The 12,625-nt window shown below is 36.8% G+C and overlaps 2 protein-coding genes across 6 annotated transcripts in view; one reads left to right on the top strand and one right to left on the bottom strand.

Annotated features, from left to right (window-relative positions):
* The window catches only part of LOC306861931 (uncharacterized protein), a 1,169,885-nt gene that overhangs the window by 300,752 nt on the left and 856,508 nt on the right, over positions 1-12,625 (bottom strand). The window lies entirely within an intron of this gene.
* On the top strand, positions 7-7,718 carry LOC306862929 (lung adenoma susceptibility protein 2-like). Of its 5 annotated transcripts, none has more exons than XM_079406041.1 (8): positions 7-161; positions 1,022-1,305; positions 2,712-3,443; positions 4,340-4,493; positions 4,699-4,765; positions 4,848-5,030; positions 6,935-7,009; positions 7,096-7,718. In XM_079406041.1, exons 2-7 carry the CDS (start codon positions 1,044-1,046, stop codon positions 6,980-6,982), a joined length of 1,446 nt encoding a protein of 481 aa, XP_079262167.1. In that variant the 5' UTR covers positions 7-161; positions 1,022-1,043; the 3' UTR covers positions 6,983-7,009; positions 7,096-7,718. The 5 variants fall into 5 exon arrangements, with proteins under 5 accessions (XP_079262167.1, XP_079262166.1, XP_079262165.1 ...); XM_079406040.1 differs by having other exon boundaries at positions 6,954-7,009; positions 7,096-7,692; XM_079406039.1 differs by having other exon boundaries at positions 6,954-7,018; positions 7,096-7,692.

Raw genomic sequence — 12,625 nt, 5'->3', positions numbered from 1 at the left:
AGCATAGAGCACCTAGAGAAGGTCACATGACTCAGTGCGCATGCGCAGAGCTGCTGGCGGTTGTCAGTGATTTGAGTTTTCTGAACGGATTCTTCTAATCAGCTTTACTTTAATTTATCCTCACTTTCGCTTTCTGTTCGTGATCTGCAGTGGATTCATCTGTGAGTTTCTGTTTTTGGTCAATTCACCAGTGATGTAGGAAAGTGAAAGTTAAAACCGATTCAAAACATTCGCAGTCAAGTTAAGGTTATATGATCTTTATTTACCTCACTCTCTCCTGATCATTAAAGACATTAAACTTATTGTGCTACATTTAATTAATGTCTTTAAGGTCTATTTCCAGCTGACATTATGCGACAGAAACTCCTGTCAAACATATGAACTTAAAAGTGTTAAAGAACTGAGAGGTTTGACTAATCTTACTAAACTATTATTAAATCTAGTTTATCATTAATTAATGCAGTTTTTTAGATGCCACGGACCCCAAAATATGATCATCCCACTCTAAAATATTAAATACTATTAAAAGTTAAAACAAAATAATAAAAATATAGATATGTGTAGAGTAAAATTAGGAAAAATACTAATTATAGTACTCTACTGGTAAGTGTTTTATTTATTTAATATTTTTTTTAATCAACTTTTACATTTATTTTAATAAATTTATTTAGATTAAGTTTATTTTTTACTACTAAATTGTATTTTATAATTTTTATTATAATTTTTTTCCATAGTTAGAAATGTCATGCAACTTTTATACATGCTTTCATTGGTTGAAAATTATATTATTATTTAATTATTTTTATTATTACTATTTTTTCATAGTTAAAAAAATGTCATGCAACTTGTACATTGGTTGAACATTTTTTGGCTATTTAATCTTTTTTATTATGACTAATTTTTCATAGCTAGAAATGTCATGCAAGTTTTATACATGCTGTCACTGGCTTGAGAACCCTGAATTATAAAATGCATACTCTGTGTTAATGACACATTGATGTAAGTGTATGTGTTTTTGCAGAGCGCTGTGAGTCCAGCGTGTGATGATGGCGTCTGAAGAAGGTCTGATGTCTCCTGAGTCGAGCGTCACGTCTCTGCTGGCCACTTCAGGACTCCTGCAGAGCTCCTTACATCCGGAGCCCGTCCCCACCATCAAATACAGAGACAGACACTACATCTCTGCATCAGAGGCTCTGGACGCGTACATCTCTGACTTCCAGAGGAGTCTGCGAGACGCTGAGACGACAACCGGGAAACTTGAGCTGCCCAAAGAGATTACAAAACACCATCCCAGAAACAGAGACGGTAAAGCATCACATTAAATACAAATGAATCATGTTATATGGTACATTCTAGGTTATGAATAACATGCTGTCAATCACCACAGACAGCTGTGAGAAATTGTATTTAACCTGGAATTTTAGTAAAAAATAATTTAAAAAAATTATTATTTATAGACTTTTATTTTCATGTTTCATTCTAATTGTAGTTAAACTTTAGTACATTTTATGTTTTTTTAAATATGTCTATGTAGTTTGTATCTTGCTCTTCTGTTGTAAATGTGCTATACTTGAACTTGAAAGTTTTATTTGAAGTTAAACTAAATGAAAAATACATCTTTGGCAACTAGCTGAAATAAAATTATATTTATTTTTTTATTTTATATTCAATTAACTTTTATTTCAAGTAGCAAAACTGTATTTTTATATTTTTAGTTATAGTTAACTATAATAACTCTGATCAGCACAGTGTTATTTTAGTCTAATTAATATGCTATTTATTATGCATTAACTATATTATTATTATTGTTGTTGTTGATGCTGATATTTATAATTTTTATTTTTTTTGTAATTGTTGGCTTTTGTCGCTTTAATTAGTTTTTGTTTTTTAAACATGTCAATTTAAATTGTATTAGTATTTATTTACATTTTAGTTACACATTTATTTTACTTTGTTTTTTTACATTTCAGTTAACATTTATTTGATTTAAATGAACCAAAATGCAATTTCATAGTTTTATTAACAATAACAACATAGGAGGCCGTGTCAGTTCTCTTGATTTCATTCATAACATAATTTTGTTGTGTGTTTTTGTTGTTGTTATTATCACTTTTTAAATATTAAATTTTTATTCATATTTATTTCAATTTTACTTTTAGTCATTTGTGTCCCTGCAGCACAAAAGCAGTCATCAGTAGCACAGGTATATTTGTAGCAATAGCCAACAATACATTGTATGGATCAAAATTATACATTTCTCTTTTATGACAAAAATCATTAGGATATTAAGATCATGTTCCATGAAGATATTTTGTAAATTTCCTACCATAAATATATCATAACTTTATTTTTGATTAGTAATACGCATTGCTAAGAACTTCATTTGAACAACTTTAAAGGAGATTTTCTCAATATTTAGATTTTTTTGCACCCTCAGATTCCAGATTTTCAAATAGTTGTATCTCAGCCAAATATTGTCCGATCATAACAAACCATACATCAATGGAAAGATTATTTATTGTATAAATCCCAATTTTGACCATTATGACTGGTTTTGTGCTCCAGGGTCACATTTTAGTGCTTGAACTTATTTTATTTTTAGTTTTTTTGCTTATTTCAGTTAACCAAAATGTATTTAATACATCAGCTGTGCCCGTTCTCTTGATTTCATGCATAACATCCAGTGTTTTTATTTGCTTTGACGTGTGCAGTACTGAAGACGAGTTTGACGGATGAAGAGCTGATCTTCCTGAACATTCCCGTCCGGAACAGAGACTCGGATCGGCTCAGTATGACCACTGATGACCTCCTGGCTCTCCCAAATGATGGCTCTCTCCCCGTGACCCGCACCTCGGCCCTCCTCTCCCGCTCTGGGAGCTTTCCGTTGGGATTGAGCTTCAACTCTAGCTCCCGGCCCCGCTCCCGGCCCATTACGGTCCATAAACAGCGTCCCGTTCCAGCAGTGAGCAGGAACTCTCTGCCTGTGGATGATTTACTGTTGACCCGTTTGCGGTCACACCGTCAAGCTCCTCCTCCCAACATCCCGCCAGCCAATCGGACGCTTCCACCTGACACACCCAGATCCAGTCATCTCCCGCGCTGGATGACCAGCCAGAAATCCGAAATGGATTTTTCCGGGATGACCAGCGTTCCTGAGCTGAAGTACCCGGTGTGGCTGAGACAGTGTGAAGAATCCTCAGACGGCCAGCAGAGCGATCGTCCTCTTCCTCCCAGAGTTCCTTCATGGGTCGGAGACCTGGAAGAGTCCAGTGGAGAACGGCAGTCAGACACTAGAGGTCAGCGAGGTGTCAAAGGTCACGAAGGAGAGCCGAATGGATCCCATTCTATCGGTCAGTTCAGTCTGAGAGATCTGCGTTTACAGTTTGAGCAGAAAGTTCAGGCAGCAAAGACAGAACCTATTCATGAAGGACCTCTTTTCAAAGGTTTGCCAGTTTAAACAAACACCACCATCTAATTTTCAGAGGAATATTTAATCCAAAACTGGAAATAAAATGATTTATTTTTAAAGTTGTATGTATTATTATGTACTCACTTTCATGGTGTTATTTATTTATTTCAGTTTTAGTAATTTATTACTTCGCAATGTCTTGGCAAGAGACTACGTTTAATAATGCGTTTTTAATGTTTTATTTTATTTCAGTACTTTATTAATATTTTTTATTTAATATTAGCATTAATATTAAATGTATTCATATTTTGAATGAGTTTTTATTTTAATATTTTCCACTTTTCCATCCATTTATATTTTAGTTAAGGTTTTAGTTGTGTTTTGATTGGTTTCAATATTTTTTTCTTTTTTGTTTCATATTTTTGTTCATTTTTAATTCAGTTTTAGTAATCATAGTACTTCAACTTAAATTAAATTAAAATGAGAAATGTTGTCTTGGCAACAAATTGAAATTTTTATTTCAGCAATGTATTAATATTTAATATTTTTCTGTTTAATAGTGTAATCCATATATTTAATATATATACCCCCCCCCCCCCCCCCCCCCCGATTATTCCGTTCAATTAAATTTCAGTAAATTTCATTTAAAAAATACATTTTAGTTTAGTTTTGTGTTTTTTATTGGTTTCAATAGTTTTTTGTACTATTTGTTAGAATAATTTTTATTTTAGTTTTAGTAATTTTAGTACTTCAGAGACATGAAAATTAGAAATTGAACGGAAATCAAGTAAGTGAATTAAGCTTTATTATAATAAATTCAATTTAAATGAATGCAAATGTTTTTTAATATATTCAGTTTTAGACACAACACTGCCTCCATGTCATTCCAGACAGAACCTTCATTCGTCTCTTGTGTTTCTCTCTGTTCAGCTGATAAGATTGGTTCTCTGATCTTCGGAGCCGAGCAGATGTTAAGCTCTCCTTCTTTTGCTCTCTGTGAGCCGGTGAAGAAGCACAACAGTTCAGGAGATACGGAGGATGCTCTGGATGCGGACCGATCCTGGGACAATCCACCTGTGACGTTGTGAGTGATGAACAATGATGATATTTTCACTTTGAATCTCAAGAAACTTCTATTATTTATTGGCAAAAATGTGTCTTTGGTTCTTAAAAGCAATGCAAAGGTCATGGATTGATTCTCAAGGAATGCATGAATGAATGCAGCTTAAATTGCTTTGAATAAAAGCATCTAGTAAATTTAAATATAAAGCATGTCCTACCGTCTGTAGTAAATCTCCAGTGCCAGTGGGTGGCGCTGATGAACCTCCAGCACCTGAGGAACTTCAGAGGAGCAAGGTGCAGTATGTGACAGTCATTATGATGTCTTCTGTTCATTTAAACTGTATGCTCTTCAGTGTAAATCTGTGTCTATCTCCAGTCTGCAGCTTCCTGTTCGTCAGGAAACAGCAGCAGAAAGCATCCGGGTCCGGTGGAGGCTCTCAAACACATGCTGTTCCGCCTGCAGGCCGTCGAGCACAACATCAGCCAATCACACGCCTCCGAAGACGCCAAAACCACTGCATCTTCAGCCTCACAGCTGGAGAGAGACACACTGCAGCCGGTGAATGGAAAAACCTGCGTTGCTCCTGTTATAATTGACAAAGCTGTCAGTTTCATTGATTAATATGGTGATCTAGTTTGTCACATTGTGGAAATGTTAGTAAGAACGGAATAAGAATGACTTTTTTTATGTATCAGGCAATATACAAAACAACTTACAAAACAAGAAATGTATTCATAAATTAGCAATATTATTATATTTTTTGTATAGAGATGCAATAGCAAACTATGGAAACCACAGTCTATAAAAAGATAATAATTAAAGGGGTCATATGATGCGATTTCAAGTTTTCCTTTCTCTTTGGAGTGTTACAAGCTGATTGTGCGTAGATAAGATCCCTGAAGTTCAAAGACTACAGTCTCAAAACCAAAGAGATAAGTAGATGCATTTAGGAATCATTAAGATTACTTTCAACAGAACAGCAACGCATTTTATGGACGACCGTTTCATGAACCTAGGAGAGGTAATTCTGCCTTTGCTATGACAATCTGGCGCTTCTGAATCAGCGACTGTAAGTATATATTGTTATTAGTTTAAGTATTTGCTATAGACTGTTCAAATGCAGAGTTATGCGTGTCGTGTGTGTGTGTGTGTGTGAGAGAGAGAGAGAGAGAGACAGGGTCACATCACAGCACGTCAGCTATCTTAATCGTGGCTTGTGTGTGTGTGAGAGAGAGAGAGGGTCATCACAGCGGAGTGTACAGCCCGTCAGAAATGGTCTTAACTGCAGCAAACACATACGAGCTTCATCACTGTGTCTGTCACGTGACTCTGCTGCCCTCTCGGGCTTGAACTGATGGTAAAACTAAGGACATTATTAACTGTTTTTGCTTTAATTTTGAAAGCTGAAGCTCGCGATTATGGAAAGAGGCGTTACATTTCCGACGAGTCCTTGTGGTGTTCGGCCAATCACAATGCACTGTGCCAGCTGGCCAATCAGAGCAGACTGTGCTTGTCGAAAGGAGGTGTTTTGTAGTAAACGACATAAAGGATCTACAATAATGTACAGTATTTGAAAAATAGTGTGTTTTTTGAACATTAAAGCATGTCAACATATTCTGTTACACCTAATAATGATCTTTAAAAAAGCATCATATGACCCCTTTAAATCAGAGAAAAAAAGTCCAAACTGTGAAATAAAAAGTCACAATTTTTTGTGACGGAACAGAATTCAATTCAATTTATTTCAGTACACTTTATTGTCCCCAATGGGGAAATTTGTCTTGGATTTGCGAGATGTGAACTCAGAATTGTGAGAAAGTTCTTTCAATTCTGAATTTATATTTCGCAGTTATGGCTTTTTTTCTTAGAATTTAGAGTTTTTATCACAGTTTTTACTTTTTTTCAGAATTGTGAGGGGGGAAAAGTCACAATTTTTATTTATTTATTTATTTATTTTTTCTTTTTTTGTCAGGAGAAAAAAAAATAGAATTGTGAGATGAAAATAAAGTCTGAATTCTGAGTTTATTTCTAACAATTTTTATTTAGATCTTGTAATTCTGAATTTTTCCCTCAAAATTGCGAGGAAAAAAATCTAAATTGTGTGAAAAAAAAAAAAAAGATGTTTCGCAGAATGTTCACGCTACTCTTTTCCACAAAATGAAAGTTTTCTTTTATACAGCTAAGCTGAAAAAATGACAAAATACACTCAAAAAAATGCTGGGTTGTTTCAACCCAACTTTGTGTAAAATATGGACTAACCCAACTTTTGGGTTAAAAATTGAATGTGAAACTTTAACCCAACAGCGGGGTTAGTCCATATTTGACCCAATGTTAGGTTGAAACAACCCATCTTTATTTTAAGAGTGTAATGTCATAAAATAATGAAAGTAGTTCCATACTACATGCAGTATATTCCTCTGAAGAAGTCATACTAAGCTGATGTTTGGTGTTATTGATTACAGAAATATTGCTTTTTTGAAGGTTCCTCAGCAGGAAACAGAAGAAACTGAGCTGGGAAATGTGGAGTCATTACAGAGGTCAGGAGGGTCAGTGAAGCCGCGTTGATCTCGTATCATGAATTCAAGCTGGTTCAGTGTTGTTGATCTTATATCTGTTTTCTCAGAGCTCTTCATCACGTGGACAGACTGAAGACACTTGTGGAGGACATGAACGAGAGGAAGGCCAGAGCAGAGGATGATGGGACAGATTATACAGACACTCCTGCAGCTAATATCACAGACTGGGCCAGAATCAATAAACAGTTGTGAATCAGAAATCACAAGCCGTCATTATCCTACAGACACAGACGTTTCATTGATCATATTAGCTTAAAAAGCGGATTCTGCTTTAAAGGATCTTTAAAACCTCACCGGCAATGAGCAGCATTTGATCTAATCAGTCAAAAATTGCTAAAGTGTTTGTTTGTCTAAAGTGTGTTTACATGCAGGTCACGGACTAATATCAGAGTTCATTTAGTTTTGCAATGTTGTCTTGATCACTGACTGGAACAATAATATATTGATTCTTAGCTACTGAGGCTGATGTTCTGTGTGTATTTATTTTACTTCATGCAAGTTATTCAGTAATTAAAGTAATTAAATTAATTAAAACCTCAGCATATAAGTCTGCAGCAGTGCTCTGTTCTCTACAGCCTTGTATTTAATTGTATTTTCTAGAGCCATTTGTACCATAATGTACTGTACTGTTAAAAAGTTCTCAGAAATAATCATTTGTTTTTCTTAACCTATTTATGTACAATAATTTAATGTCATACAGTAAATTTTAGACTACCATTATAGAATAGGCTAACACTTTATTCTGATAGTCACCTTTAGACATTCTACTAACAGTAAGTAACTCTGCAACTACGTGTCGACTAGCAGTCATTAGAGTATTAGTAGACTGTCTGCTTATTATCTTCTAGCATACTTCAAATACATTTTCTTATTTATTTACTTAAAATATCCTGCAGTTGTATTTTTAGTGAACTAAACCGGTATACTTAAAGTCTGCTAAACTGGAACAATTTTGTACTTAATGCACTTTAATTGTGTAGAAGTAGTGCTGAATTTCAACTAAAAATATACTGAAGTATATCTGATTGTGCTAAAGTGGAACTATTGCAAGTATACTTCAGGTAAACTTTAAATATTTTGCATTTAAAGATCGATATTATTCAAAGATCACACAATCCTCATCAAAAAATGACATTAAAACACATATTAGTTAGGAATTGTGCACAAAGAAAGCATAGCATGAGAAGAGTCTTTGCAATAAATAATATAATGATTTATGTGAACCTATTAAATATCAAATTAAAAAATGCATTAAATAAGAATTTCCCAAAAGGTCCAAGAAATACCATTTTAAAGGAGTTTGGTGTCTAATCAGCTGATGAAAACATCTCAATCCACACCACTCCAGTCCATCAGTTAACATCTTGAGAGGACAAAAGCTGAAACAAATCCATCATTAAGACATTTTTAATTAAAACATGAGTCCATAATAACGTTTCCTCCAGTGAAAAAGTGGTCTGGTCTGAATCAGGAGAGAAATCTGCACAGATCAAGTCAAAAAAGCTCTAAACAAATGTGTGGATGGATGTTGATTTGAGAGAGAACAGGAGATGCACTTTTTCACTGGAGGAAACATTAGTGTGGATTATGGACTAAAAATGTCTTAATGCTGGATTTGTTTCAGCTTTTGTCTTCAGCAATAAGCAGTAATTGCAGGATATACTGTTTCTACAATATGTTACAAATGTACAATAAATATACAGATAAGGCAGTACTATGGACATGATTTACAGATTGTTATATCGTATCGATAGGTGTACTATGAACATATTATACAGAATGATATGTAATAATTTTATGTACACTATATGCAGAAACTATGAACATATAAACATCATTTACAAATGAATATGTATAGTGATAAACATTAGTGCAATGGACAAGGAGTGTTCAGAGCGTCCTGGTGCGGGTTAACAGGTTAAAAAAGTGCATAGAAAACATTTCCAGTGTGCAAATGGCTCATTTCAGTATTCTGGATATAGAATGTTGAACATTAGTGCAAATAATAACAAGTGTGACAGTATTTTTTGTGTGTGTGTGGGGGGGGGGGGGGGGGGGGGATCCTGAGTCTGCTGGTCCTTGTTTGGAGGCTCCTAAAGCGCCTCCCGGAGGGCAGGAGGTTAAACAACCTATGGTCAGGGTGAGAGGAGTCCTTAAGAATGCTGCGAGCTCTACGTAGACAGCGTTTTCTCTGGACATCCTCAATGGCAGGAAGTGGTGTCCCTGTGATGCATTGGGCGGTTTTCACCACCCTCTGTAGTGTCTTGCGGTTAGCAACTGAGCAGTTCCCATACCAGACTGTGATGCAACTGGTCAGGATGTTCTCGATCGCACACCGGTAGAAGTTCACCTGGATGGCAGAAGATAACTGGTTCTTCTTCAGTGTCCTAAGGAAGAAGAGGTGCTGGTGAGCCTTCTTGACCAGGCTGGAGGTGTTTGTGGTCCAAGACAGGTCCTCTGAGATTTGGGTTCCCAGGAACTTGAAGCTGGAGACACGTTCAACAACCATCCCGTTAATGTGGATGGGGTCATACGTGCTTTCTTTCTTCTTCCTGAAGTCCACAATATGGTGTGGGTCCAGTGAGGGAGGGAGGCAGTTCTTGAATTGTGCCAGGACCAGTCGTTCAAAGCACTTCATAAGAATGGGTGTGAGTGTTACGGGGCGGTAGTCATTCAGGCACGTCGGGGAGGAGTGTTTCGGCACTGGCACAATGGATGTGGACTTAAAGCATGTTGGCACAGTTGCTTGGGTGAGGGACGGATTGAAAATGTCTGTGAAGACCCCTGGGAGCTGCTCAGCACATGTCCTGAGCACACGGCCAGCAGCCTTGCGTGCGTTGATCCGACTCAATGCTGTGTAGACATCTGTGGAGGTGAGTTTGAGGGTTTGATGGTCTGCTGAGAGTGTGATCTTGGTGGCCGTCTTCTTGTTGTTATTGTCAAAGCGAGCATAAAAGTAATTTAGTCATTTAGACATCTGTGACCGTCGGAGTCGAGTTGCGTGGCTTGTAGTCACTGATGACCTGGATGCCCTGCCACATGCGTCGGGGGGTCAGAGTTGGAAAAATGTTCCTCTACCTTTAGCTTGTAGCATTGCTTGGCCTTCTTGATGCCCCTCTTCAGGTTAGCCCTGGATTTGCTGTAGGCCTAAGCGTCATCTGATCTGAAAGCAGTGTTGTGGGCTTTCAGCAGGAGCTGCACCTCCTTGTTCATCTATGGCTTCTGATTAGGGTACGTTGTGATCTGTTTCTCTGTTGTAACACTGTCAATGGTGGTGTTGATGTAATCCAGTACAGAGGTGGTGTAGATATCAATGTCCGTGTGAGAGCCACTGGCAGCCTGAGAAGCAAACATACTCCAGTCCGGTTGTTGAAACTTATCCTGAAGTACAGACTCTGCTCCCATCGGCCACACTTTGATGGTTCTCACTGATGAGGGGTGAATACTTGGGGGGTCAGAAACAAAGAAAGGCGATCTGACTGTCCCAAGTGGGGGAGTGGATGTAAGCTCCAGCAATGTTTGTGTTAACATGATCCAAAGTTTTGTCTCCTCTAGTGTGGCAGGAGACATGCTGATGGCATTTGGGGAGCACTGCCTTTAAGTTGGAATGATTAAAATCACCTACAACAATACATTTGTTTTCTTGTTTATTTAAAAAAAAAACAAATCTTTGGTGAATCACTATAATTTGCTGAGTATTCTCATAATATTAGCATGTACTCCATGTGGCTAGATTATATGTATTTGCTGATTTTATCCTAAAATCTCAATCCTGTTACTTTCAGTCCTGTTACTCATATACTTGTATATCCTATACTTATATATAGTAACTGAGTAAAAGTAACAGGAGTGAGTAGTGTCATCAGATTTATTCATATAAATATATAATTTTAGCAGTGAGGTCAGCTCACTAGTCAATATTTAACACTTTCACTAAATGCAGACATTAATAGGCTACCTCACATGTGTAGTCAAACCTGTATACTAATATAATGGATACTCCTTCCTGTTACCCATTTCATTCCTGATACTAAATAGTTTTTTCTTTAAAAAATAAAGTTTTTAGTTTTTTTCAATTAACTTTGGTCTATAATTTATCCCATTATTTAATAAACTGCATCATAGAAAATTGATAAGCTTGAGGTTTGAGTTGCCTTTAGAAAAATACACCTTGTTTAGATAATTAGTGATTTTTTTATGATAAAAATAATATTTTTTGACCACGAAACCAACCATTTCTTTAAAATAAACATCTGCCTGAGGGAGAAATTAAGGAATTTGTTGACATATTTTTAAACATGCTTTTTAACAGGACTGAGAAAAATACATCCATCTTACACTTAAAAATGGTTAAAAAATTAAATAAAGTTACCTGAAATGGCCCAGTACAGATTTTGAATAGTTGAATATGTGTATTACTAGATTCAGTCTTTAAAAAAGATAGAAAATATTTTTTTAAGCAAAATAGCACCCATTCAGTGGAATGGCCCTACACTAATTGCCCATTGCCCCCTGGGGGCGTTTTTGTCGACAGACTATGTTTGAGAAAAAAATTATGTCATTCTGAAAATATAATTATATTTTTATTAAATGACACGTACTACAGAACCCTGTTCTCATATCATTTATAAAGTAAAATAAAGTCAGTCGTGACGTATTGTCAAGTATGGTGACCCATACTCGAAATTGGTGCTCTGCGTTTAACCCATCCAAGTGCACACACACAGCAGTGAGTAGTGAACAAATGCACACACACACACACCGTGAACACACACCCGGAGCAGTGGGCAGCCATGCTGCAGCGCCCGGGGAGCAATTGGGGGTTCGGTGCCTTGCTCAAGGGCACCTCAGTCGTGGTATTGAGGGTGGAGAGAGCGCTGGACATTCCCTCCCCCCACCTACAATCCCTGCCGGCCGGGGGCTCGAACTCGCAACCTTTCGATTACGAGTCCGACTCTCTAACCATTAGGCCACGATAACTGTGATGTCTTACAAAACAACAAGCTTTAAAACACTTTTTTTCTAACTGCTAAAAATGAGATGATTTACAGTGAAATCCGTTTTCTCTCTGGTTCATTACCAGTGTGAGCTTCATAGTGAAAACTTCTACATCACTCTTGTCAACGTAGTCCATACTTACAATAAAAACTTATCTTGACATTATCTTGTGGTTATTTTGGGAAAAACAGTAGGGGGCATTTTCCTCCCATAATCCCCAAAACAGAGCTACAATATCTACTACCCAGCGTGATCTGTTTGAGTGTGTGAGTGTGTGTGTTAGATACAGTGGAGAGTTTAGTTTAGAGCTTTATTAATCCCCTTGGGGCAATTAGGGTTGAACACTTCACTTCACCATCCCTAGAGTACGGTTTATAAACTGAGGGGACGAATTGCAAAACTGTCGCCACGGATCGATTTTTATTTTTTTCCTCCTGTCATTTTCCAGGCTCTGTACTTAAGGAGCAAAACCTAAAGCTGGAAACTGTCGTGGAACAGAGTTCTGTTGGCTGTGTATATATATATACACACACACACACACACACACACACACACACACACACACACACGTATTGTGCT

Source organism: Barbus barbus, assembly GCF_936440315.1.
Source record: "Barbus barbus genome assembly, chromosome: 43".
In the NCBI taxonomy this organism is placed as follows: Eukaryota; Metazoa; Chordata; class Actinopteri; order Cypriniformes; family Cyprinidae; genus Barbus; species Barbus barbus.
The sequence above is the reverse complement of the archived record's forward strand: the minus strand, read 5'-3'. Positions and strand labels throughout refer to the sequence as shown.